Raw genomic sequence first — 27,993 nt, 5'->3', positions numbered from 1 at the left:
GGTGTGGGTTTCCAGAACGATTTATTTCTCTAAGTCATGTCCTCTGATAGCAGTAGTGCACACGCTGTGATAAACCGACACCGAGAAGAGTTAACAATTTCTTCATTTAATAAGCGATTTTCACTACATGGTATTGTACACTGTCATCTGTTCAAAAAAGTCTTAAAAAACGAGATACCGTGAGGTATCTGTATAAACTGCTGACCGATGCCTTGGGTTGGCTCTTCCAGCTGCTTCCTGGGCGCCTCCGTAGAACAAAGTCTTTAGGCCACAATGCTCCAAGCCATTCGGGCAGACGTGGAGCCGTTTCCGTAACTTCCAGCTGTCTGACACGGCTGCCACGGGCCTGATGCAACTGTAAGAAGTCCGTTTGATAGAGCATACAGAAACTGTACAAAATTGTGTTTAATTTTACTGTGAATAGAACAAACAGCACAGCATTTCTACTCGCTACTTCAAGTCCAGACTTCCTTTTCTCTCCACGAGGAAGGCATGAATGGAAAGCCCTGCCAGCTCAGTGCGGTGGGTCGTGTACATACAGATCTCTATGCAGACTTTGGCTTCAGGAAAGACACAAACACTTGAAATAATGGCTTTAGTTGTCACTTAAAGGACAGGGATGTGTGTTTTCATTAAATATACATCATACCAGTGATGCTGGGGAGGTTGAAGGTTATTTCTAATGTTGACAGCGATAAAACCAACGTGTACAGGACAAGACATAAAAAGAAAAGCAATCCCTTTAAAACAAATTTTAACGTAAAAAAAGTTCACAGTGGTTTGTATAAACAATGTAATCTCCAACAGTAACAAAGCCCTACTCTCACAGCACACTAGTGCCCTCTTTAGATCCTAAAGGAGAAAACAAGCATTTACACTACTCGTACAGATTGAGAAAGTCAGTTGTAGTTACCCATCATGACAGGATAAATGCTGGAGTGTACAGCGGGAACACCAACAGAAGGAAAGTTTAAAACTCTTTTCCTAGAAGGGAGAAAAGTCCTTCATTTGCTGCTACAACCAGCAAATGCCATTCATCAAATCAAAAGGGAAACCACAAACACGTTCTATTTTGAGCAAGCTGAACAGTACACGTTACAGTTTAAAAATGAAGGTTATATATTATGATACAAGTCCCAGCCAGGCAGTACCACGTGGACTATTTCTTTGCTTGCTTTGTGATCATACTCCTGGGAGGTGTTACAGGTCTGCTAGCGTTGGGCTTCTTCTTCTCTGCGGGTTTCAAAATCTGAAAGAGACAGTTCAGCCTTTAAGGAAAGCCGTCAGCAGTCTCACACCCCAACAATCCATTTGCTAGCATTAGGTGTTTTACACTGATCATCCGGGCAGCTCGAAAGCCTCTGAAGTAAATAGATTTTCTGCTCTGAGCTGTGGCAGGCCTTAGAGCAGCTGACCAGGAAGCCCGTGCCAATGGAAGCAGGAAGACAGCTGATAGCTTTGCTCCAGTGATTTAATCCCAGGGTCAAGCGGTTCATCACACCAGTCAGGGCTCACTGCATTAAGGCCACAAGGGCAAACACAGCTCTGCCTACATTTGGTATCTGTGAGATCTATCGGAAGCAGTGCTACAGTTTTGTGATGGTACATATAAATGGAAAGAGGGAATCTGAAGTGTGACTGCAGTAACTAGGAGGTAACGTTGTCAGATACAATACCTGAAAAGAACACATTAGGGTTTCATCCACACTCATCATGGCACCTGCGTTATCAAATTCTCCACAGTAATTTGGGGCAGAAAAGAGAGTCACCAATTGTCTTTTTGCAAAAAACTCATATCCATCTTCCACAACCTTTGGAGAGAAACGCAGAGTTACAGCAGGCAATTTCTTCCAGACAAAGTACAGCTCTAGCAGAGTCAGCAGCTGAAGAAACAGTTACAGCCAAGGAGCACGGGTCCTAGACTTTTACCCCCAAACTGGACAAACATCACAAGTTCCAGTTTAGCAACAAGGGCCATCAACAATAAAAGCCACCAGAGTTCTGCTACACTCAAAGCTATCTTGTTCAAATCTCAGACCCACGCTATGAATGTATTAAGAATTAATTATAAAGGTTTTTAAACACTGGACAAGTTCCTCCAAGATGCTGGAACCTCCACCCTTGCAGATATTTAAAAGTCAGATGGATGAGATGCTGTGTGTCTGGTCTGACACTGTTTTGCTCCACGCTGTTTTGTGTGTGGAGATGACCACCCCAGGTCCCTTCCATTTCAATTATTCTACAGTTTAATGCACAAAATTAAAATACCTGATGAGCTCTACATATGAGATCCAAGTCATGTTTATGGAGAAACTTAGCAACCACTTCAGCTCCAAAAGTAAAGGACACTCCTCTGTCATTTTCACCCCATCCTAAGACATCCTTGTCAGGGTCAGACCACAGGAGATCACAAAGAAGACCTTGGTCAGGTACATCAGTGGGGCGCATAATTCGTCTGATCTGCTCCATCGACTGCAGGTCTGGTGACAAACCTGGGTGAGGTGAGACACACAGCTCGCTTTTTACTCCAACTTAGTGTGAAACACAGGAATCAGCTCAAGATGAAAGACGCTCACAGACTGATCCACCATCAACGTGTGCTGTGGTCCAACAGCAACGTGAACCAACATTTCAATCCAGCATTTTTTTTAAAGCTTTTCTGACAGAAGACACAAGATATTCTGAGAGCAAGATAAGCAGAGCCATTTCCATGTGTAAAGGATTACAACCATCCCACTTTAATAGCCTGTGTCTGTCAGAAGAGCTCTTAAGAGATATTAATGCTAGAGGTCACGAGGACTGTTTATTTTAAAGATCAGGCTGAATAACATGGAATGCAGGATCAGATCTCATACCATTTTTTTTTTTACTGATATTCCTCTCAAGCAACTGCAGGTGATTGTTACTTGCAGGTGATAATATACATGTTGCAGCTTAAATGCTTCGTGCAGCTTTTCCAAGTAATTAACAAGTATCACATAGCATAACGGGGCCAATCTGTAAACGAAGCACTAAAACACTGCTTTCAGAATGTTTGTACAACTTCTGGTCACGCAAGTAAAAAAACCACTGGAGACTCTTTATTCCAAAGGACACAGTACTAGAGGTGTCCCAGCTGAAAATAAAGGAGAACTACCAGCTCAGCAGTTCACAGCACTCCCACTAAGCAGGCTCTCAACACAAAGCGAGGCAGAGACAAATCCCTGAAGTTCCAAAACCTCAATAATGAGCTCCAAAACAACAACAAAAAAAAAACCCACAAAATAATGTTTTCCAGCAACAGAGGAGCACATATCATGAATATGAAATTGCCAGTATTTCAGTAGTACAGGGTGTTACATTTTTGTAAAATATCAACTGAAGAACTCACCTCCATGACAGCAGAATATCTTCTCATCCACAATTGCTGCAATTGGTAAACAGTTAAAACAATCTGTGAAGGTTTTCCACAGCTTAATATTGTATCTTCTCTTACCTAGAAAGGATGGGCAGGGGAAGAAGAGTCAACATACTTCTCTAACACAACTACAAATAACCTAGTATGGCTGCCTGTAACTACGACTAGCGAAAAGTGAACAATAAAGTTTACACACAATTATTTATCTTCTCTGGAACCTGCTGACATACTGCTAAGAAAGCTGCAAGGCCTCTTTCTGTGTGGCAGAGACACAGCTTTGAAATGGCTCAGGACTGTACACTCCTGTACACTCAAGAGAATGTTGTACTGCTGGCAGCCAGACTCCTGCTTCCACTTTGCTTTGGAAAAAAATCCCTTGGAGAATCTGATCAATTAAAAAAAGAAAATGCCATGGGCTGCTTTTTCTTAGGGATAGATAGCACTCCCTCAAAAGCAGTTTTCCCTTCAAATTCTTCACTGCAAAGTCTCTCTGGGCAAAGAAATTGGACTGAAGAAGATGAAACAGCTGCTGCTGTTTGACCTTCCAAGAGATTCTCCCAGCAGATACGAACCCTGAACATCTCTGCACCATGTGACTACACCTGTGATTCATCTCTAGGAGTCAGCTCAAACACCACACAACTCCGCTTCCTTGTTGGAAAAGGAGAACGAGACACAGAGAGAACATCTTGTGAGCTCCGAGCCAAGCACGTCCCCAGCAGGAGCAGTGAGAATGCCTCAGTACCCAACCACCATAACAGCTTCACCTCCTCCACAAGGGATTAGGTCACATCCTTTTGAAACATATGAACGTATGCATCTGTTAAGTTACAGGACTGACTGGGAACTAGGCTGCAAGCACTGCCACACAACAGTACAGAGCAGCCCCCTGCCCCAGTGCTACACCTCGTAAGGCAGATGGAAATAACTGAAACTGTAAAGCAAAGTAAAATTCCCTAATCTCTGACCAGACAGCCTCAAGAACTTTACAAATGCATACCAGTGGGAACAGCTACTTAACTTCAGTGGCCAATAAACAAAATTACCTCTTTGCATGGGGCCATGGATCTAGGCAGAGCTAACTGCAAGTTCAGAAAGCCATTTGTTACTGGAAGTCTAGAAGACAGCAAGCACCTCCTACCCTGCCTTCCCAAACCAAAGATCCTCACGTCTGTCCATATTACTTACATTCGTCATAAAATCCATAAATTCTATTAATGCTGGCACATTCATGGTTCCCTCTGAGGAGGAAAAAGTTCTCCGGATATTTAATTTTGTAGGCCAATAGAAGACAAATTGTTTCTAAAGACTGCTTTCCTCTGTCAACATAGTCACCAAGGAACAGGTAGTTGCTTTCTGGTGGAAAGCCTCCATATTCAAAGAGCCGAAGCAAGTCATAGTATTGTCCATGGATGTCACCTGTAAGAAGCAGTCAGAAATGGCACGTAACTGACTTTGTGATATCTCACCTTTTTTTTTAATAGAGAAGCAGCACGAACAGGAAAAACCTGCAGACAGATACTGCCTGCAGCATTCCTGAAGATGACATCGTTTGTCTTTCTGCCACCGCGCTCCAAAAGCTGGCATCTGCGTAAGGCACTGACTAAGAACGCACCATGACTCCATGCATCTACTCAGAAATACTCACACACTCATAACACAACTCCAAGATCCCAGGAAATCAACTCTGTGCACTCAAGCAGAAGTGTGGCATCCAGTTAATCCTTTTACTTGACTGCTGGCTGCAAGACTAGGAACCTCTACTTCATCCTTGATACAGCCACACTTCAGTAGTGACACTGATGGAAGAACTGCTTGGGGAATTTCCTTTCCTCCATGCCGTGTCTGGTGTTCTCCTGCAACACCCAGTCACTCAAATTCTAGCAGGGAAGTCGGATTGGAAGAAATTGATATTTCTGCCTTTGGTTTAAATCATGGTTTTGTTTCTGGCAAGCAGAACAATAAATCTGTTTTTAAGACTACCACATATTATAAATATTGAACAAGCTACTTCAGAAGCAGATCCGCAGTGTTGGAGCAGGATAAAATACTGCTTCCTGGAACCTCTGCTGGCATGCATTTATTGAGGATTTATTCTGACATCCCTCATCCTTCTAGCATACCTAGACGTGCACGTGTGAAAAATGAGCAATATCACCACGTGGAAATATGGTGAAGCCAAACCAGAGGTGATACAGAAACTTCAGTTTCCAGAAAGATTTTAAAATTGTGTCAAACCACAGTTCAGCTCTGAACAGCAGCTACCATCAACTACTGTGCCTCCTTTTTTCTCCTTGTGAAAAGTGATGACTGACCTTAGCAGTAACTGATGGAAAAATTTCTTTCCAAAACTTCTTCTGAAACCCTTTCCCAAGAGACTCGATCAAACAGGACCAGTTACTTTCTGATTTGGGACTTTTTGGTCCCCTCTACAAATTGCACTTACCTCCTTCCCATTCCTCCACTTGAAGCACTCAGGACAGGCTTACTTTCCCTTTTGCTACAATCATTCATCAGTTTCGTAAGCGAAAGCAGCATCTGGCATTCATCCTCTGCTTAAAAGAGGATATCCATCTAAATGCCCCCCACTCCCAACCACGCATCAAGTCACAGCACTTACCACATATTTTCAGTGGAGCTTCAAGTTCTAGCAGAATAGGCTGACTGAGAAAAATTTCTCTGGATTTCAAGCACAGTCCTCTGATTTCATTCTCTTGAAGTTGGACATTTTTACCTGGTTTTGATCCTCTCACTGTTGGAAGGAACCAGAAGTCAGTTACCCAAGCCAAGAGTATTCCCAGTGTTATTTCAAGGGTGCCAAAACACCACTAACATTGAACGAGAACACAACTGTTCTTTTACAATTGAACACTTCAACAAGATTTTACAATATTCTGTATTTATGCTTAGCTGCTAAACTCAGCTGTTTGCTGTCTTATTCAAACTGCTCTGAACTCTTAAAATAAGTTTAAAGTAGGTCATTATAAATGCATATGGGAATGTCAGACATGTGAACACGCTTGTCAGCCCATCACCAGCACCAGCCGGAGGTTAAGCTAACTACTGACAGATTAAAGCAGTCAGACCACAGATAAAGCTGAAAAGTAAACAGTTTGAGCCCCAGAATTCATAAAAACAAAACAAAATCCATTTCCTTAGATGAAGAAAATATCCAAGCCACGCAAGGTTTATGAAACATAGTTTCATTCTGCTCATCAGTCAGGTTTCAGTTAAACTAACCCGACGGTAGCATGCTACCTGCATTTCATCCTCAGAAAATGCCTCCACAAAACAAGACCTGTCAAAATCGAATGACCTGGCACACCCTTAACGACTGTTTTACAATCTAAATGGACCAGTCAGACAAATATAACTGTGTTCCTAAGAACTGCCTCAAAGTTACAGAGCATGCTGCAGAAATTAGTAGTATTGAACTGTCATCAATATTGCAAGACAATATTTTACCTTTTTACTACTCCTATTTCACCCTCCCATGAATTTATTTCACCAGTCCCTCAGGAAAAGCTGAATGCATTGAACATCTGGCAACTGGAAGGAGAGGTGGGAACCCTTCAAACAGAATTTCTGCTCCGTATGATTGGGACTGTGAACACATTTATTTTAGAAGCTTCCTGTAAATCCCATCCTCAGGCCTTCCCACTTCTTAGTTGTGCCAAGGAGGAGGAGGAACAACATGAGAAAAAGTGCAGAGCTGAAGAAAGGGTCTAGGACCAGAATAATTTCTTAAACACATTAAAATCAAAGCCACCAAACTGATGAATTCTACAACAAAGCTGAGAGGGAGCTATTAGCATCATTACTGCTTTGAAAGTTTCTACTACAGAGAAATTGACTGTCTCAACCTACAAAGGATTTAATCAAGAGGGAAACAGCTCATGTATTTCAGAAAAGGAGATTCTAGTTCTTCAGCCATTTAAATTGAGCCATTTCATTGCTCACTTGGAGCCCAGACAAACTCACCTATACTAAAGCAAGCACTGTATTTTCTGTGTTTTCTCCGTTAGCTCTCTCCTTACCAGTCCCTTTGAATGCAGTGAAAGGCAACCTGGTACGAGAATCATCTCTCAGCTCAGGCTGTTTCTTCAATCCTTCACTCTTTCCACCTCCTCCAGTACAATACCACCTCACAGTGTTTGGCTCCCTTTATCACCTGCCAATGCTCAGCCACATGACAAGGACACCAGCTCTGCATGAACAAGTTCCTGTAGCTACCAGAAGAGTTCTTCCTCCATTTATCCGATCCACCCCTCAGTCGCAGACACCATTTTCTGCTGCCCAGAAATACAAAGGAAATGTCTTTTAGCCATAATTTTTCAGCTGTACCGAAATTGCATGCAAGAGCATTTGTCATGGTTAGATTGAGTGAATGGAGAAAGCGGCCCACACTGTTACTGTCACTGCACACCTTTTGGCTTATGAAACAAGAGAGAATTCCAGAGTAAGGAGAAGGCTTGGGGGGAGAGGGTGGAATGCTCTGGGAAGAGTAGGAGCAAGAACTACTTTCCAGAAGGATTATTTTCTCTTATTAGCATTTAAGTTCCAAACTTTAGTTCAGGTTTCTGATCATGGGCAGAAGACACTGTTCACTTAGCATGCCTTCTTCAGATGAAGAATAAAGAGGTGACCGTGTTACATCCATTCATAAGACAACCTCTGCTGGCACGTGGTGTTTCCACCAAAACAGCCCTACCCTGCACACCATCTCCTGTCAGAGACCCTAGTGGTGCTCACACTGTCTGCACTACAAATCACTGACAACTTTACTGACTGTAAAGCACACAACCTTTTCTCAAACAAGCTTCAGTCCAAATTACAATGTGCAGTGATGGCAACATTCAGTTAAGTCACTGCTTTAATAACGCTCTCTTTCAAGCAATACATGCTCTTCTATTACCCACTGCCTACGTGTTACTGCTCACCACTGGCATTTACTCACATGGTGATGTGGAATTACCACTAAACTTCAAGTATTCCATTAAAATATTACAAGTAATGAAGCATACAAATGAGAGTTAAATCTTTGTCACAGCACTTTATCACGCATGAGGCTTCCCATCCGTGCAGTCATTTTTTCATCCATACAGTAATTTTCCTAATGCTCCCAAGCAATGAACAAGGTACTAAAAATGCCAAATATCCAGAAGCAATAATGAACAGAAATGTACAGAAAAAAGTGATCCGTTGGTTAAACTGCAAATGCTAATTTCTCCATTCTTCTTCTATAGTAGAATTCATCTTTGATTTTAGAGATGAAATACATGCAGGCAAAATTTCAGATTTTCCATGATTTGCTCCTGCTAGAAATTGCTAAAAAAATACATGAAATCAAAACCTGTATCTCACACACATAAATTAAGTATTTAAAAAAGCACACAATGTAAGCAACACTCTGAGTCACTACAGCTCATGAATAAAGCAAATGCATTCATTTTTGTTGAAGATTAAATGGAAATCTGAAAATGGACTGTTTCAGATTCAAGTTTCCAAGGTCTCTGACCTATTTCCATTGGACCAGCATGATCCCCAGGCAGTTTCAGTCATCTGGTTGCAGGAATCCTCGGTGTGACCAGGAGATGCTTTGTTGCAGTTTATACAAACTCATTAACACAGATGTCAAAAGGACAGAAGAAAACCAGGAAGATTTGATTCAGTTCTGTTCCGTGCTGCCTGCCAATGACAGACATTCCCCCAAAGTAGGATCAGCACAGGAGAAATGAGCTTGTTCAATTACTTCTACCAGTGGCCTACATACCAAAAAGCTGTGCAAAATATTTTTGGCTTCAGAACAATCGAAGACGCACGTTGGTTTGAGAAATCTGCATCTTCAGTGCAAGGGTTTTCTCAATCATGATGAAAGAGCTGGCAAGAAAATGCAGGATATTCACTCTGTCTGAATTCTTAAGAGGCTTCTGCAACTGAATCCTAAACGATTTAGCCCCAGTAAGAAGGGCAAAAATAGTATCCTATGAAAAATGCGGTATTCCAAGTTTCTCTTCTCTGATTTGGACCCAAACCAGGCAGCTTGTAGAGATCAGACAGTACATTACTAATTGACAGCTTGGTCAAAGTCAAAAGAGCAGCTGACAGTGCTGTACTCACACATTTGTTCTTTCAATGCAAAATGACAGTCTGGAACTGAGAGCGAAACAAGCTAAAGATTAATCAGTCGAGGGAAAAAGCCAGGCCACTTCAAGTAATACTTTATTTGCACCTTGTCTCAACACACTGCTGCACTATTTCCAGACAGAAATACATTTCCTTCCTCCTTTAGGCAGCAACATTCTTGCTTTTAAAATTCATTTTGAGAGCTTGAGTTTCAATGTCCAGCCTGGGCGGTTTTCTAACAAGCAAAATCATCTGCAATGTATGAGTGTAGGAGCTTAGGAAAAACACGGCTCCCTTGGCTGGAAAAAACCACAGTAAAGATCACTCCCTGAGACCTGGATGCTCTCTTCTGCAGATTACTCTTCCAAGTCACAGTGACTGAACTAGAAAATACTCCAGCTTCTACAGCCATGTACAGCAATGCCAATGCAGGAAAGCTTTCAAGGAGAGCAATACATCTGTTGTCCAAACAAAAGTTTAAGCCCTATGAAGGTACTGGCATTCTAGAGCTGTTCATTTTTCCAACACGTTAAGCAGATGCCCAGCCATAGCTTTGCAGCAGTGACACCTACGTGCTCTTATCCCTTTGGTGTTTGCTATTCCAGACCTTATTTCTAAGGGTTACACAGGCTCCTCACAGCCTGCTCAAAACACCATGTGATAGATACCAACTACTAAACTCATTTTTGTGCTGTTCAAGACTGGGAGAGAGCTGCTGGAAAGCAACAACAGATCACAGATCCCAACTTTAAAATGAGGACATGAGCGCAGTACGACGGCTGCCCAGCAGAGGGGGAAAGGAAGGATAGGAAGAAAAGCAGGAGCAAGGACATCCCTGCCACTTTGGTGCACGGGGCCAGCACAAATCTTAGCTGCAGCTGCCAGGACCTGACATCCAGGACAAGTTTTAGATGCGTCTGAAGGACAGACGGGTCAGGAACTGCGGGATCTTCAGCATACAGCAATCAGACAGCCACGTGTGTGCAGTGCAGCAGACTGTGCACAACATTCCATCACCAATTTCCCAATGGTCACAGTGGAGCCACACAATTCTTTGGTGCAGGTAACGGTATTACAAAATCAATGTTACCTGTTAATAGAAAAGGGACAGATCCTTAAGAAAGGACATTAAAAAAACTAACAGATTTCAGTGTTTAGATCCATGAACAGGTCTGTGCATTTCTCTGTCCTTCAGTAATACTTTACCAGAAGCCATCAACTGAAGTGCTGGAATTGAGTTCTTGTATGCAATGTTTTAAAGAAAACAGTCTATCAGCAACTCAGTTCATTTTTAGCTTATTAAACAAGTCTTTTAGTTTTGCCATATTTTTCATTAAGATGCTTGAAATCTTGGAGACATTTCCAAAAATACCACAGGTTGTTTTTATCTTGTTTTTGGCAGATCCTGATGACAGCTTCACGTTTTATTTTGCACCACAGACACAAAGGGAATAAATAACTTGGAGGTGGTTGATTTTTAAAAGCTTTAGGTTTACTTCAGGCAGTAACAACTTTGATCAGATCACTGCAAAATTGAAACTGAAAAGCAACTCCACAGTGCCCAAGCCTCTAAGGAAAAGTTCTAGACTACTTTTTTTGTAGGCAACAGTTCACAGCAGCATTATCAAACACAAGATCTTCCATGACCGCAAGGTTTCCATTTTGTAACATACTGTCAAACTAGAGAGCTACAAAGCAACAGGCGCTCAGGCTCAAACCTCAGATGACAAACTCCTGGTTCACTGACTAGGAGATAAAATGTAGCATGTAACCAACTTATCTGAATCCACAGCATTGACAGGAACCTAACCCGTCTTTCAGATACAGGGCTCCTATCTCTGTCATCAAAAATTGCTGCAACAGAGCACAAAGCAATTAACATTTAGCTACTACTGAAAAGCACAGTCTGAGGTCAACGAGTGCTGCCTGTTTATTAGAAACTGCCACGGCATCCCAACCTACCAAGCGAAACCTGTCCCAGTTTCTGATTAACATCTGTGAGAATCAGACAGACATAAGCTGAACAGAAAGCAATCCTTCAGACCCAATCGATGCCGGGTCTGAGCAGAAAGGCACAAAACCAGAAAACTGCTCTTGTAAGAAATGGTTTTGCTATTGTCAGAAGAAGTTTATCTGTTCTCTTTGGCTTATCTATTTTTGATAATGGGATGATCATCTTCCACCATTTAAAGCAAATTAAAGAGAGCATCTCCTCAACAGCTATACAACAGGCTTTACTGGGAATAGCAATCCGTGGGTGTATTAACAGGGAAGTTAGAGGATTCAGAATATTTTTGCTGATTTTAGTTCACTAACCAGGATTTCAGCTATCAAAAAGGCTACTGCCATTCTGGCCCTGCATGACTGTATCCAAAGCAGCCTCCATTCATTACCTGCTTTCCCTTAATAGCAGCTGCAGAGGCTAGAGCACAAAAAACGATTTTCAGCAACTTCCTTCAGCATAAGTTCCTCTTATGCTGAAATTCTGTTATTTCACCCTGCTATTTATTATTGCCATGCTAAAACTAGGGCATGTCAAGCTCCTTAACTAGATTTGTTGCCATGAGCACCATTTTCAACCTGGACCCTACCCACTCTGGGTGAAGGATGAGGACAGGAGCCTTGTTATCAAATGTAACGTAACACAGAAAGGAAGCCATGCTCACTCAGGGATCTCAGAATTTCTTTTCACTCATCCTTTGCCCAGAGCCAAGCAGGAACTCCACCACTTCCTAGGAGCCTCTCCATTGCTATGCAGATGACACTGATTTTTCATGTTACTTGCAGCTTCAGTTTAGCAGGCACATAAAGCTGTAAGCGCAGAGCCATGAAGTCACTGCCTGAAGTATTCCTGGAAGGAGAGTAATTTGCTCCTAAGATTGTCCCTGTTATTCCTCAGTCATAAAAATACGAGCCTTTATCTGCTATCAAGCACACTTAGGAAACTTTTCAATAGTCACTGCAGGATACTGTCATTTAGCACACTTTAAAAGCCTTATTCTTGAGAAAACCGTTGTTAGGAAAGTTACTAAAAGCACCAAAAGTAGACAACATGTTCTCATGAAAATGTTCCTAGCAGAACACAGCCCTCATCAGTGCTTTCACTGACCTGCTCACTGAGACTGAGCACAATGTTACTGAAAAATGTTTTTTTGAGACGTCTCAAAGCCAAATGCCTCTGTGCTACAAACATTTGGAGCAAGAAAGACTCACCAAATATTTACTTCAGAATAAGAAGATATAAATATACCCAGATTTTTTAAAGACTAATTTAATAATTAGCAAACTAGCCCATGTAGCAGAGACAGTATCAGCTACTTGGAGAAGAAAGAATAATGTCATTTGATCTGCATAATTACCTCAAATATCATGAAGTCAGTCATGACAGAAAGCAAGCAAAAACCCAATGATGAATACATTATTGATGCCCTACATTAGGAACAAAAGCAAGAATTATGATTCACCAATTAAGGACTTTGCTTTACCTAGGCCATCAGATGCAGCACAGCTCTCGGTCTTCTGACAGCACAGTGCTAAGGTGCCTTACAGGACACAGGTACAACTGCCTGCTCACAATGATTTGAGTATTTCATCAGCTATCTCCAGAATACACTTTTTTTCCCTGACCTTTAAAAAGGAAGAAGGGATAATGCCATATTAGCTGCTCATATCCTTTGCATTTTACTAGTACAATTATCTAATAGTTATAAAAATATACAAGTATACATTTTAAGAACAGCAACACTGAAATACTTGATTATGACTGCAACAACCTGAGTGCAGCCTTGTCTGAAAGGCTATCAATTGAAACACATACATCAGACTTGATGGGACTAACACCACCCAGCTGTGTGCCAGCGCTACACTGAAAAGAACACCAGGTAAGGCAGAAATGCCTCTTACATTTCCTCATTTATTCCAAATTAAATAGGATGAGAAACACTGCACATACTCCAGACTTGACTTTCCCCCCTCATTTAACACCATGCAGATCCGCCCTGTACAAGTTCAGTCCCACCACCAACCTAACTGCACCTCTGCAATTCCAGGGAAAGAGTCAAATTTTGAACAACCAAAGAGAACGATGCTCACAGCAATTCACACAATTTATCCCCAATCCACAGTGTGGCACCTGCTAAAATGTACTATCATTTTGTCTTTTCTAGAAGTGAAAAGAAGTAATGACTGTCACAAAGGTCAACCATCACTGCCTGAGAAAAATGTTTACAACAGGCATTTAATAAGCAATAAAAATGCACATCAGCACCGGTGACTCTGGTAATCATTTTAAATACTGAAAAGCCATTACGGCTTCACAGAACCCAAAATCCCAACTGAAATGTCAATAAAGCCAAAACATTTCAGTTCTGGCAGCTGATGCAACCTCCAGTAATGGTATCTTTAGGTACACGTCCACCTCTTGAATGATCCTGGCAGTCAGTAAGCCTTCTGTAGCCTGATTTGCCAGCTCCCATCTCCTCCAAACGTGTAACACCGGTATGAGCTGGGTAAGAACTATCAGCACAGCACATCTTGCTACTTTTTAAACTTTAAACATGAAGAATTGTTCAAAATCAACTGCATTTCCTCCTAGGCTATCCTATTCCCTGTTTTTAATGACCTGCACTGGGAAAATTGCATTAATTACACCAGAGCAGACGAGGTAAGAATTGTAACTATTACTTACAGTAAAACTGAGCTCTTATTAATGTCAGCAGAGGTAAGGCACACAGGACCTGACACCACAAACTGTGCTACTAGAGTTTCAGGAAAATCCTGCTCTAAATTCACGAAGGGAAGCCTTTAAATAATTTAAGCCGGGGTAGTTTAAATTGGTAACAGGCACAGCCCACAACGGATCAGAGAAAAAGCCCTATTTACTTTTACTTATTCTAGCTCAGTAATCCCATAATACACCTATGGGATTTTCAGTCCCGAGTCATTTCCCCACCAGCACCGCCGTTCTTTCTGCGCTGCCTGGAGGAAAAACCACGGCACGGCTGAAAGACATTTCCTCTGTTTGCTTCAGCAGCACCACAGATGGCGGTGCAGGATGGAAACACGTTAAACCCACGAAGCTCCTCAAGCGCCCTCCCTGAGACACAAGGCACGAGGCCGGACCGGGGCCGCTCACCCGAAAGGCTCGCGTCCATTCCGGAGGGCACGCAGCACTCCGTGAGCGGAGGACAAAGCGCAGCTCCCCCCCCCCCCCCCCCGGCCGGCCCCCACACGCGGCCCGTCCCGGATCCCTTTCTTCCCCCGCCGCCCCTCGCCGCCCCTCACCCTCCAGCAGCCGTTGGATGATGCTGTCGATGTTCAGCTTGTCTATATCCGCCATCGCCTCTCAGCGGCCGGGCGGACCCCTCTCCGCCGCTTCCCTCCCTCCGCTGGCTGCTCGGCTGGCCCGGCTCCTCTCCTCTTGTCGGCCCGTCGTGCTTTCCCCGTGCCCTCTACTCCTGCTCTCTCTCTTTCTTCCCTCTCGCTTTCCCCCCGCCCCCCCCCTTCGCCGCCGCTCTCAGCTCAGCCCCAGCGCGGAACAAAATGGCCGCCGTCTCCTCAGCGAGCTTGGGGGCGGATGGATACCACGAGCGCGAGGCCGTACGCGGGCCCTTTTATAGGCGGGCGGGAAGCGCGCGGGGCGGCGAGGTGCGCACTGCGACTGTGCTCAGAATCCTTCCGCCGACGGGCGGAGAAATAGTGCCATGAGGGGTGTGTGTTCCGTCCACAGAACAACGCCTCCTGGCCCCAAAATGGGGCGAACGCCACCAAGATCTCACTTGCTGCCGGCAGCTCGCGCAGCGTGACGGCTGGAGCCCGGTCCTGTGGTCCTGGCACCTTCACCCGGTGGTACTGGGTCTGCACGCCCTGTCGTGTCTCCCTCCTGCATGAGGCAAGGCTTGCGTTGTGTTTCAAGGCAAATTCACCCCGCAGGCCGTTCAAGTTGCATCTCTCAATGTTGTTGAAGTGCTTCATTAACTCCTGCCATAGGATCCCCGTCCCTCCTCCCCACAGCAGCTGCACGCACCCCACGCCGAGGCAGCTCCTCACGCTGGTGGTTACATAACAGCCATCGTGGCTCACTGCCGTAGGAGCAGAGTTCACACTGCGAGGGCGATGGCACGAAGGACGGGCAAGGAAAGAGACGGGGCCGTGCCCAAGTGCTGCCCCAACCTGCAAAACCTTTTCTGACAAACCTTCCCCTCCTTGTTTTCAATGCCGAAGTTGCCTTCATCCTCCAGCTGCTGGTACCCCTGCATGGATCTGTGCGCTCTGGTGGGAGCCGAGAGCCTTCAGATCCATTCATGCTTTGGGAAACAGGGCAGAAGGGAAGGACTCAGTGCCATCCAGGAGACATGCATAGGAACTGAGGGGAAACACCAGCCTTGCAAAAGCAAGGGCCCGGCCCTTTGGGTGAGTCTGGACTCAGAGTGCGCCTGGTACAAGGAACCCGATCAGTCACAGCCCCAGGCATCGCCAGCTCACATCAAACCAAGCACAGCTGAGGGACAGGAGGGAAGTGACAGCTGCAGGTGAAGCTGCCATGGCCCAGTGCTCCATAACCAGGGCACCTCTGTGCAGTCCTGCTCAGAGGATGCTGTGCTTTTTGAGTTTGTGTCCTTGCAATGCCAATACAAAAAATAAGGGCCCTTATTTAACAGCAGTAAACTCGGTGCTGAGGCAGAGACGTTTAAATGCCAATGCAGCTTTGTATTAAGCTGTTTTCTCCGTGCTGGATAGAACCAGCCTCGCCCCACAGCAGCTCTTTGATTAGAAAAGGGACGCAGCCAAGGTGTTATAAATATCCTGGAACTACTTTATGTTCCAGTGTTGCTGACAACAATGATTTATTTCCAGAGGGGGAACAATCAGGAAAATGCCTTTGTCCTTAAATTCTGCACAGTCTCGAAGCATTCCCTAATTCTGAAGCTTACAGTCTTTATATCCCAACTCTCTGTGTGTTTCTCTGCAATTTGTGTTCCAGTTTGCTAAATACACGATGATGTGCAATTTATCTTGCTCGCAGCTCTGAGATCTTTGTGTCCTTTCCTCCCTCCTCCCCAAAAATTCCACAAATAAATCACAGCTTGGGTGGCATTCCCTGGGAACCTCAGTGTAAAATATATTGCCCTTCTGATTTGTCCTCACTACCTCTTGGTTTATTCTACAGTTGCTCATAATCTGGCCACGTATAAAAATGTAGCTATTATATATGTAATGCCCACCTCCATTCAGTAGCGAAATAAAGAACATTTCATTTATCTGTACATACATGTACATAATACCAAAAGCACACATATACTACATGTATAATGCATGTACATACCCTGTATATACACAATACACATGTATATATATGCAGCTAATGATGAAAAGCTCCTTATTTTATTTCAGTATGTAGGTGGACCCTAAGAAATGCGAGTCGCCCACGCTTCCCCTTGCTTTGGATTACATATTTCCTAGGTCTGTGCAACTCAGTGTGTCTGTGTACATTTCAGACAAAGACCTACACGGACTCTTCAACACTAGGAAAACAAAGATGGTGTGATGTGAAGGTCAAATATTGTTTTTCCTTGCTAGATGCTCGGTGTTTTCCTAACTCCTGCTGCGTGTTTCCAAATATCAGCCTGCTACAGTCCAGATCAACTTTTGATGTGTGCTTTTCCTCTGGTGTCTAAACTATTCTGCTGACCCCCACATTTCAGGCGTTGCAGAGTTTGTGGGTTGCAACAGCCGTTTGTCAGACAGAAGAGCAGGTGGACAAAGTCACAAGGCTGATCTGGAGACGTAGGGGTAGACATCCTGTTTGGAGGGAGGTGATGACGCAGAGTCAGGTGTTTTCTTAGTGTCATGTTTTATTTACAAAATGTGCAGTGTGAGGATCAGCAAAACATACACACTGCAGGTAGGCAGCTCCCTGGAGCTTGGGGCTTTCTGCACAGCCCAGGCTTTGCTCAGCAGGGACTCTGCCACATGTAGAAACCCAAAGAAGCCTCGTCCCTGGACAAGAGCAGTCAGATGCCTTCAGAGGGCTCTCTGCACTCCCCATCACCACTGCACCCTGTGCGTGGGAGCCTTGGTCCCCACCGAGCTGAGCGCTTCCATCTCAGCAGCTGCCTTCTGTCTGAAACCTCCCACCAAAGGAAACTGCTGGCAATGATGACAAGTCCATTGCAAGTTTGTTAAAATCACATTTTTGATAAAAAAATGTTAAAGGATTCTGCTTGGAGAACCATGAGAGGAATGTAATTTGCTACTCCTCCCCTCCTCCTACCTTTTTTTTTTTTTTTGGTCAAAGTTGACATGCTTCATGGGTTTCTGCTGAAAGGTATTGTTGCATGGAAAAATCTGCAGTTGGTAAGTTTTGGAAGGTTCACACTGCCAAAAATAGTGCCAATACAAACATCCTAAGTCACTTTGTTCTGATGTTGCAGTGACCACAGTAAGACTTTCCCTGCTGTAGCTATTTGTATTATGAAAACACAGCAGCTTCCACCCTATCAGTGAATTTCATGTATGAATCCAACCTTTAAAGCCAAATCAGGAACCAGAGCCATTTGGAGACGCTGCTGATCGGCACATCCCTCCCCTGTTGAGCATCAGCGTGGTGGAGATGTGCTTCTTTACTTAGAAAAAGGGAAGAAATGGAGCTAATGTAGACTTTGTCCTACTTTTAGAGGAGAGCAGGCGCAGCAGATCAGTGACATGGCTTTGGCAAGGAGCAGCCCCGTTTCTCCTCTTTGGTCAGGAGTCTCCATGCTCTGCCAAAGCCTGAGTTTCATAACCGGATTGAAATCTTTCAGCAAGGCTCAGCTGAGCCATTCTTGGAGGGGAAAGGGAAAAATGTACATAGTACTCAGCAGTGGTTTTTTCAGCCCTTTTTCAGATGTTTCATGGTGGGGTGAACACCAGGTGCAAAGGGAAAGGTGGTGGAACTGTGTATCAGAGGGGCTAAGAGGGACAATTTGTGTAGCTTCAGCTACGTGAGGCTTAAAGAAAGTGCTGCAAGAAGCTGGGCTGGGACCTGGCTTTCTTCACTTCTTCTGGTTTTACCCCCACAGAACTCTGCTTCATGGATGAGCTGCTTCTCTAATTAAAACAGACAAGAAAGGAGGGCCAGGAGAGCTGCCAGGGGAGCAGGAAAGTGAAAATGAGATGAAATCTGCTGATCTGCTCCTGGTCAAACAGCGACTGTGCCTCTGCAGACCCTGGTGGGAGATGCATCACTGAGCATGTGATGCAGGAGCAAGGGAGAGATGTCCTATGCTCCATGAGTACCCTGGATCCCATGGGGATTTTGAAATGTGGATGCAATATATGGGCTATCTGAGGTGCAGGTGCTTGCAGGCATGTGCACCGAAGTGTCCCCATGCTTGAGACAAATGTCAAGCATCCAGAAGGCAATGACTTCTCTGCTCCACTTTTTGTTCCCCTTGTTGAACTGAAAATCCTGAGCAACCCCACTGCCTGCTGTCCAGCTCCTGGATTTTCTGCTTACCATACATCATCTGAAAAGTGGTCTGCTGTAGAGGTGGCTGCCACATGTGCTTATTTATTTGTTTCTGTTCTCACCTCCTCCTTCCTGCTCGCTGCGTGCAAGGCTGGCAGATTTTCAGGAGCTGGGCTGCTGTTACGTAAAGTTGTGCTAAAATCTGTACAAAAGGATTTGGAAGAAAGTGTGGCTGCAGCCAGCTTTCATCCTTGGATGAGCTTTCATCCTTGGATGGAAAGCTTCGGGTCTGTCCACACGGCTTGGACTTCCCAGGGCATCCACTGCTGCCAGCATGCCTTGGGAGCAGGTGGAAGGAGGAACACATTCTCGGCTGTGACATTCAATGGGACAACTGCTAGGGTGCCTGCACAGCATCTCCCAGGTTCCTGAAAGTGTGGCTGGAGCTCAAGCCTGGGTAATTAATGGTGATTATCCATCTGAGAGAGTAGGCAATGACTGAGTTCATTCATTTGAAATCCTCAGCCTGAGCTGTGCTGAGCCATGGTCTCATTGCACCCTTGTAGCAGGTGGCCCTGAGTGGCCCTGGATGACATGAGGGACACCAGGGACCTCCACAGCATAGGCACCCTGAGCTGGGCAGAGCCCAGGCACACTTTGGTGAGGGGCTGTGGGCTCAGCACAGCAGGAAGGAGAAACCCTTGCAGCTCACAGGACAGCAGGATGGTAAATGCTTCTATACTGATGTAGGCCAAAGAGCAACGAGACCCAAATCAGAAAAATTAATCTGCAGAGTAAGAGGAGCCTTGGAAATTTGCCACTGTTGTTCTAGTCTCTGCTCTTCAGGAGCTCAATTTTCCCCTTCTTTCCCTCGTGTTTTATACTCTGTGTGGTTTTTTGTTTTAAAAGCAGATGCCTTGTTCGCAATGAGAGCACACTGCATGTTTGTAGAGTGGGGAAAGCTCAGCTCTGTGCCTATGAGCAGTGTAGAGCTGCAATGGGGTGAGGCTGAAGGGCTTGCCTCACAACAAGGGGCTGAGGGCACAGGCAGTCTGTTTCTTCCTTTGGAAAACAAGAAAAAATAACACAGGAAAGTGGTCACCCTGCAGCCAGGACAGCTCTGGTTGATCAAGGATGTGTTTAGGGTTCAAATATATCATTAAATCTTGTTGTCAAATTCATATTCTTCCAGGGGATGATCTCCAGGGCTTTGAGTTTATTATGCGTGGGGTCTGTAGAATTCAGTGTGCTTTTTTGGGATGTTGTTGAACCTCTTCTCCTATGAATCTCTCAATGGGGTCCATGGGATGCTCCCCAAGTGTATCTTCCCAACTTGAACCATGAGCACTCGGAGAAGGTGCAGAACCTCCAGAGGTGGGGAAACCCTGTGGGATCAGCTGAGCCCCATGCACCCACAGCCTACACCATCCCCTCCCCAACGCAACATGGGCATGTGGCGATGGGTTGATGGTTGGATTTGATGATCTCAAAGATCCTTTCCAACCTTAAAGATTCTATGATTCTATGTCCTTGACTGTTTTGCTGCTGGTAGCATGTAGGTCGAAAGAGAGCCTCAGGGACCTGGCAGCTGACGTTCATCTTTGGGTTGGAATCCATGCGTCAGGCTTTCTGGAGGCAATAGAAATGCTGGTGAGACTGACCGCCTTTTGTGCAGCTTCAATTGAACATCTTTCTCAGTGTGGGATAGATGCCAGAGCTTCCCCCCCCCTCTCCCCCCCCTCCCCTCCAGAAAGAAACAGTACAGTTTTATTTAGATATATATAGAAAAAGTCCCACCTGGCTCTTTGGAAAGGCTTCAGCTGGAACGTAGCAGCTCCCTGTTCTTTTGTTAAGAGGTAAGCTGTGTTTTTCAGCTGTGATTTGGCACATGGGTGACATACTCAGCAAGGTCGGGGCCTGTGGCTGAGAACCCAGTGCTGTCCCTGTGGGGCTCAGTTCATCAAGGCAATGGACACCATCTCCTCTGCTGTCTTTCTTTCTGTGACGATTTACATCCTGTAAATATGGGATGCTCTGATAGCTCTACTGCCACACAGGGCAGTGAGGACCTTCCCAGCTAGAAGGTCTTCACTCCGGGACTCAAAGCCCTGCGTTCAGCCTTTCACCCCATGCAGTGGAACTGAGCTAAGTGCAAGGCAAAGGAACGCTTTTGAACCCACAACTCTGTTCCCATATTCGCCGTATGGTTTTGCCTACTTGTGTTGGTCCATGGAGGAAGAGACGCTTCTGCAGCTCTTCTCCCCTTGTTTGTTTGCTCTCATTAATGTGGCCCATTTCACATGTGTTCTCTGCTTTTAATGGTAGAACCATTCAGGATGTGGGGCGTCCCTTGGGTGTAGCAGGAACACGAGGCTGCAGCCAGCTCCTTTCAAGCACAGACTTTAAATGCTGTGCCATTAAGCATGTGATTAATGAATGCTCTTCTGTTTCACTTGTTTGACGATGACATTTGGCAATGTGACTGAAATGTAACCTCACAGGCTGGAGGTACTCATGCACCCAAATGGGCTGGAGGTGTATTTTTAGTAAAGGAGCATTCTCAGCTCCAGATCTGGAGTTTTTGGGCATTTCCTCTTCCCCCTCTGGCACTGCAGACTGTAGCAAAGCTTGAGTAAGCTCCAATTTATCTGAGATATGAAATAATGCATTGCAAAAGCATATGGCTGGGTGTAAGACCCTGGAATTTCCCTCCAGCAGGTCTGTGTTTAACTCCCTGACAGCAGAGAAAGGGGATGTGTGCAGGGACGAGTGTGTGTGACAATGGGGGACATTCTCAAGGCACAAGACTGGAGTGGAAGATCCAGAGGGGACCAGACAGGCTGTCAGCAGCACTGAGTATCAGGGACTGTACAGCCTTAGGGTTGAATTTCTCCTGCCTGGAGCACAAAGCCCCAGTTCTGATGTGGAAATCTGTGCCATGCTATGCCTTTCCCTGGTGCCCCAGCCCTTCTGCATTTGCCCATGTGAATCCACCAGGATGCAGAACCCTGGGCTGGTATTTGCAGGGTGATGCTCTCCTGTCCAGAAGGTCATCCCCACACACAGCTTTGGGGACACTGCTTTTTCCATAGGGATAGGCAGGATGCTTTGTAGAGGTGGAGATGCTATCAACCTCCTCCTGGGGATTTCAGAACCCATTGGGCAATTTTTGCAATACAAAGAGGAATTTCCACCAGCAAGGATGCATCCAGCTTCTTCTTTCCTTTCCTATGCAGGAGCGAAAGTTTGGCAATGGAAACGGAGTTGGAGACTCACTAATTGCTGGAGAGATGGCAAACCATGTGGCTTCGCCACTGCCAATGAGTGCTGGGTGAAATATTTTTCCAGCACAGAGAAAGGAGAGAGAGGGCTCTGTGCAGAGCTGGGGAGCACAGGAGGGTTTGTAGAAGCAGTGCAAGTGGAGCTGGTAAATTATAAAATGCCACACTTGAGGGCTGTTATATAACATCTCTTTACAGAACCCAGCAGCTAAATATAAAACCAAGTTACATTTTGGGCTGGTACGAAATGATGCTACTGAATGTGTTGTGTGGGAAGGACTGCTCAGCACGGTGAGGAAAGGAGAAGGATTCTGGGGCCCAGGGCTCACTCTCAGCCTCTGTCACCTGTTTTCTCCTGTTTCATGTTTATGTCCCATGTCTCAGTGTCCCTGTCTGTAAACCAGGTAAAATAAAATCCCCATTTCCTTGCAGCTGCGTTGTCAAGATTAATTCATGTTCACAGAGTGACCTAAGAAACGATAGAAACCTGCACAGGCTATCATTATCCCAATCTAAGCTTGGCATCGAGTATCAGCAGGCCTGATGCCCTCCCACCCTAAAGGAGAACAGTATGTGTCAGTGTCACCAAGAGGAAATTTCCAGCCACTGTTCATAACAAAAAAAATCCCGGAGAGCAAAGCTTTGTCAGGCTGAGCTGTTTCATTTTCCTTGAGGAATGTCACCTCCCCGTTAGCTCTGAGCAGAGCTATCCGCTCCCACACAGTCAGCTCAGTGCTGGAGTGCAGGCGGTTGGATGGCTCCTCCTGTCCCAGTGGTGATGGTGACACTGGGCTGTGCCTCTCCACGCTGCCACTGTGCTGGAAGGATGCTCCCTCCTGTGTCTGGTACCCATGAAACACCAGGAATCATGCGGACTCATCTTCCTCTCTCTGAGCAGAAGGTGGAATAAATTCTGGTCCCTCTTGGTTCTACACCAGAACTGGTACAACACCCCAAGCCCAGCACAAGGAAGGGCAGCTCCTGACCCAGCACCAAGAGATCAGCACCAGCTTGAGTCCGGAGCGTGGCAATAAAATGCTGACATGGGCCACACTGGGGCTTTTTGGGAAGTGGAAGTCCAGATGAAGAAGCAAGTTGAATATTAGGAAAAAGTTCTCCTCCAGAAGGGTGTTAATGCAGTGGCACAGACTGCCCAGGGAGATGGTAAGGTCACCATCCCTGGGGGTGTTCAAGAACAGTGGAGATGTGGCACTGAGGGACATGGTTGGTGACGGGGTGGAGGTGGATTGGGGTTGGACTTGCTGATCTCAACAGTCTTTTCCAGCCTTCATCATTCTATGATTCTATTATTCTATGAATGACAGGTTGGGGTTCTTATGTTTGATGGGAGATGGGAGTGGACAAGATTTGCCACGAAGCAGTAGCATAGCAAACACGCTGTCTTCCAATGCAGCTCTTAGCCATGCAGCTTACTTTGAACTCATCCCATCGAGTGCGCTAACTCAGAGCTCAACGCCCTGCAGGAATCACTGTAACTCTACTTTGATTAGTGTCACCTCTACATTTCCTTGGGAGTCACTCCAGATTTGAACTGTGAAAAAAATATACAGCCTGAACTCCTGGGATTTCTTTTTAAAGCTTTCATTTAATTAAACTCTTGAGTAGCAACTGTCTGTTACCAAAATGGTGTCCCTTTTAATGCCTTGGATGTATGGCATAGGGCATGGAGCAGTGGAGGGGAGACAGCCAATGGCTTCAAGCTTGTAAAAGATCATTGCTAAGTGAGTGGCAATAAACAGCAAAACCAGCCAGCTTGTACAAATGGCAAAGGGACCAGCGTGTTCAGAACAATCTGTTCGTGCTCCAGGGAAGGGCTGAGGAGCCAGAGGCAGGCTGGGAAAGTGGCTATTCTCAGCACGCAGCACTCTGAGACTCTGCTCAGAAAAATGGAAGGGCCAGGAGTGAATAATTACTGGGAGACGTGTCCTAAATCTGCATAGTGCACTTACTGCCTTGTCTCCATTTAAAAGAGATTTCATATTGCCAAGTCAGAAGTAGAGCCAGTGCACATACACAGTTTCCTTCCTCATGCTGAAGTTGCCATTGGGTTTGCCCAGGGTCCCCACACTTCTGCCGTAAAGCCACGATCTGGGACACAGAAAGAGCTCCCAGAGATCTGATTCTGTCCATAAAAGCACTGTGTGAGCAGGAGCAGGGTGCAGATCCTCCAGGCAGAATCCCTCTGTCCTGCACTCCTTGGTGCTCCCAGAGCCATTTCTCCCACACCCGTGCCATACTCAACAATGGCCTTCATTTAAAAATAAAGTGGCCTTCATTTAATTTGGGAAGAAAAAGTAAAATAAGATAAACCGTGTGCAGATGGTACAGAACAATCATACAGCAGTTTAATTAATTGCCTTTAAATGTTATTTCAAACTAGTTTCCCTGGGTGACGTTACGTAGACAAATTCTGAGTTGCCCAGAGCCACTTCCTGAGTGCGTTCAGCTAATGAGGTGTTCTTATCACAGACACTGCATGGGACAGCAATCAGCAATGATTAATTGGAAATAGATCTTCTAAAGCAGAGTTTCAGGGCTATTGCACTGGGCGTTCCATCCCTGAGCCAGCCTGCATCCTGCTTTGGTTTTGGGTTGTAAAATGGCCGCATCCCTCTGAAACGGTTCAATGGTGATGCAGGTTTGACCTAAGCCAGAGAAATTTTCAGAGGCCTTTAATTGCTTTCAGACAGAGCAGGTTCTGGCAGTGTGTCCACAGCTATTTCAATTCCATGTTTCCCCCTTGCAGCCTTGGAGCAGTAATTCAGCACAATGAACCCGCTGCAAGCAGAGACATCAGTAAGCCAGAAGAGGTGAGGGAGCAAATCCCTGCTTTTAGGCTCTGCTGAGGGGCTGAACCTGCAGTAGAGTTTCGCTTTCCCAAAGTCAAGTCTCAGAGAACCCAACCCCATAACAGCCCTTTAAAAAAACACTAAGTAGTGCCACAAAGGAGCCAATTCGCTGCTGGAAGCCACATTTCTCTCGATGTCAGCAATTCAGAAGAAACCCATCTGCAGGAAATGATGATGACTGTTTCCTTGGAGTGATGAGCAATTCCAGCTGTGCAGCCAGCAGCCAGCTCACTTAACAGCAATTACCCTTCAAATCTGGAATCATATGCCCATGCAGAGACATCTCCATCCCATCCTGCTGCCATTGCAGCCTGGAAAAACCTCCTGAGAGGTGAAAGCCACTGCACTGTTTTGTCATTTCTAACGATGGAGAAGTGCTCATTATTTTCACACTGTAAACTATCAGCATGAAAAATGCACTTTTAGAGTGCCTGGCGTATTTGGCTCCTGCTTTTTTCTGTTCTGAGTGTTAATTAAGAAAAATAATACCAGATGTTTGTGCCATTGTTTCAGATGCTCAAACAACACCTTGAACACCTCCAAGGACAGTGATTCCACCACTTCCCTGGGCAGCCTTACCAGTGCCTGTTTGGCAATGATGCACCATGTGTGGCTGAATTCAGTCTGTTCTGTCTGGTTTTGTCTTCAGACCTTGGGCTGAGCTGACAGTTCCCCATCACTGCTTCTCACCAGCATCTTCCCAGTCCTCCCAGTGGTGCTGCTGGAGCTGATGGGAGATTGGTTTATGATTTAATCCAGGCTTTTAGAGGGGGGAAAAGAGAAAGTTTTGACAGTGCCATATATAGCTCTCTGACTCACCGATTTCATGTGTCAAACACCAAAGACGGGTTAAGTAGAATTAAGTTCTGGATTTGTTATAAATAGGGATTAAATAACATGAATATATTACATTTGCATGAAAATGCGGGCCTGATTCTCCAGCTTACCCCAGAGATTTTCACTGACATTTGGGGAACACTCACAGGTGGGTGAGGTCAGATGAGACCCATCCTAGTCTGACTGCTCCTTCAGCCACTTTTTAACTAGCCCAGGTGAAATAAAGAAATCTGTGTAAATATTGCTGAACTCGGGGAGGATTTACACTGGCTGCACAACTCAGAATATGGCCTCTAGGATAGTTTAAGCAGTTTTAATTAGACCCCAAATCTTCAGCTGAAGAAATAATTTCTCCATGTCAGTCAGTGCTAAATGTGTCTATTGAGTCAGGGAAGGTGGGTTAAAGCGAAAAAGCTCCAAAACTTACTTTTTTCCTATTTCTTCTAGAAGATTACTGGATTCAGTTGTTACAGATGATCCTATCCTGCTCTGATTGCCATTCTGCTCAGCTGAAGGTCCATCAGACAATGAAGCCACACTCACTCAAAGCAGTCTGACAGTGGAGCATTGTTTGGGTGAAAACAGTTCCCTTTAGTAAAATAAATGCTTCTACAATGAGCGTGACAGACACGGACTCTACCAAATCAGACTCCTCCTCAGTAGTTTAATTTACTCACTTGTCCATAACTGAACAATTGGTGCATGGAGAAGGAACACAAAGATGAATGATATGGAGTGTGTTTTGAAGCTGGACTAGTCCAAGCCTAGGGAAAGCAGCCACAATCTGCTCTCTTCCATGAAAGTCATTTCTAATGAAATGCATCCAGAGATCCTATCTGGAAGTAGCCTGGGAGTTGGTGGCTGGCTTGTTAGCTCATCAAAGTCTCCAGAATAATGAGGAGGCACCATCTCAAGAGCCATGAGCCGCTTAGGGATTTTGCTTGTTGCCTTGAACTATCCATATGGACGCAGTTGTGCAAAGCGGGATGCGGACACCCTTTGCTCATCGTCATCCCGGAGCTGAGTGAGCTACACCAGGGCTGCAGAACCCAGAATTGTGCTGCAACCTCCAACATTATCTTGTGCTTCTGTCCCTGGGGATCTCGGGATAGAATCAAAGTCTGCACACAGAAATGGGAATGGGTACCATGCGGATTTATACCTGGTGTGCACACACCACCAGGAGGATGTCACAGCACAGGCTTTGGTGATGTTTTCAGGGGTGGTTTCCAAATCATAACTCTTGGTGTGGTTCCCATACAGTCCCCATCCGTGTTGTGGTGCAGAGATGCTGCCATAGCAACCAGCCCAGAACCAGTTTTTTGATGCCCAGGACCAGGTTCCAGGAGGCAAGGGCCAGCTGTTGGCCCTCCCCGCTCCATTCTGGGTCTCATCTTTCCTACACTTCCCACTGGAAACGAGATTTTCCTTAGGAAAGCAGCAGCCCCATTGCCTTGCCAGACAGGAACGGCAGCATCCTGCAGCAGGGTAAGCACTGACAGCAGTGTCAGGGAGACAGGGAGAAACCCATGGATGCTGGAGGCTGCAGGATCAGCCTTTGTGCCCTCCTCAGCTGGAGCTCTGTGGGGTGAAGGACTCCCTGCAGAAGTCATGTCTACGTACAACTGTTCCAATGCGCTTCCCTGAGGCTCTGGCTGCTGGTGTGAGGGGGCCTGGCCTTTCTGGGATTTCTATGGAAACCCAGGTACCAAGCAGGATGGAAGAGCTGGAACCATCTGTTCTCCCCCCTACTTATAAACTCAGTGAGAGGAGAGCGTTTGGTGATGACATCACAACAAATGCTCTCCTTTTATTCATCATGCTGCCATCTGTGACAGATACCTCATGTGCCAAGCACGCAAGTAGGTGCTCAGGGCAGGGCAGGATGGCGCAGCCTTGACCTCTGTGCCAGCACCACTGCAACTTTGTCACCAGACTTCATTTCTCCCCTTTGAAAACAGGTGGTTCCCAGGAAGGCTCCCTCCTCTCACCCTGAGGTCTCTGCAGAGTGAACAGTGAAGTTAGACAGGAAAA

At 45.5% G+C, this 27,993-nt stretch overlaps 1 protein-coding gene across 1 annotated transcript; it reads right to left on the bottom strand.

The window, feature by feature from the left end:
* Positions 1–4: 4 nt before the first annotated feature.
* On the bottom strand, positions 5–15,042 carry PPP1CC (protein phosphatase 1 catalytic subunit gamma). Its single transcript, XM_042865658.1, has 7 exons — positions 14,807–15,042; positions 6,018–6,149; positions 4,586–4,816; positions 3,371–3,475; positions 2,269–2,492; positions 1,677–1,811; positions 5–1,249 (listed from the first exon to the last, which is right to left on the bottom strand). The coding sequence occupies exons 1-7, from the start codon at positions 14,859–14,861 to the stop codon at positions 1,160–1,162; spliced, it is 972 nt and encodes a 323-aa protein (XP_042721592.1). The 5' UTR covers positions 14,862–15,042; the 3' UTR covers positions 5–1,159.
* Between the last annotated feature and the right edge of the window lie 12,951 nt (positions 15,043–27,993).

This window comes from Lagopus leucura, unplaced genomic scaffold (assembly GCF_019238085.1).
Source record: "Lagopus leucura isolate 7727_CA_CO unplaced genomic scaffold, USGS_WTPT01 Super-Scaffold_806, whole genome shotgun sequence".
In the NCBI taxonomy this organism is placed as follows: domain Eukaryota; kingdom Metazoa; phylum Chordata; class Aves; order Galliformes; family Phasianidae; genus Lagopus; species Lagopus leucura.
The sequence above is the reverse complement of the archived record's forward strand: the minus strand, read 5'-3'. Positions and strand labels throughout refer to the sequence as shown.

Bases quoted from the DNA above. Each gene is read 5' to 3' on its own strand.
- PPP1CC (XM_042865658.1), bottom strand. From the start codon at position 14,861: ATGGCGGATATAGACAAGCTGAACATCGACAGCATCATCCAACGGCTG. The intron at 3,476-4,585 runs GTAAGTAATATG...CATCCTTTCTAG, and splicing joins TTATGGATTTTATGACGAAT to GTAAGAGAAGATACAATATT. The intron at 2,493-3,370 runs GTGAGTTCTTCA...CACCTCACCCAG, and splicing joins GATATTCTGCTGTCATGGAG to GTTTGTCACCAGACCTGCAG.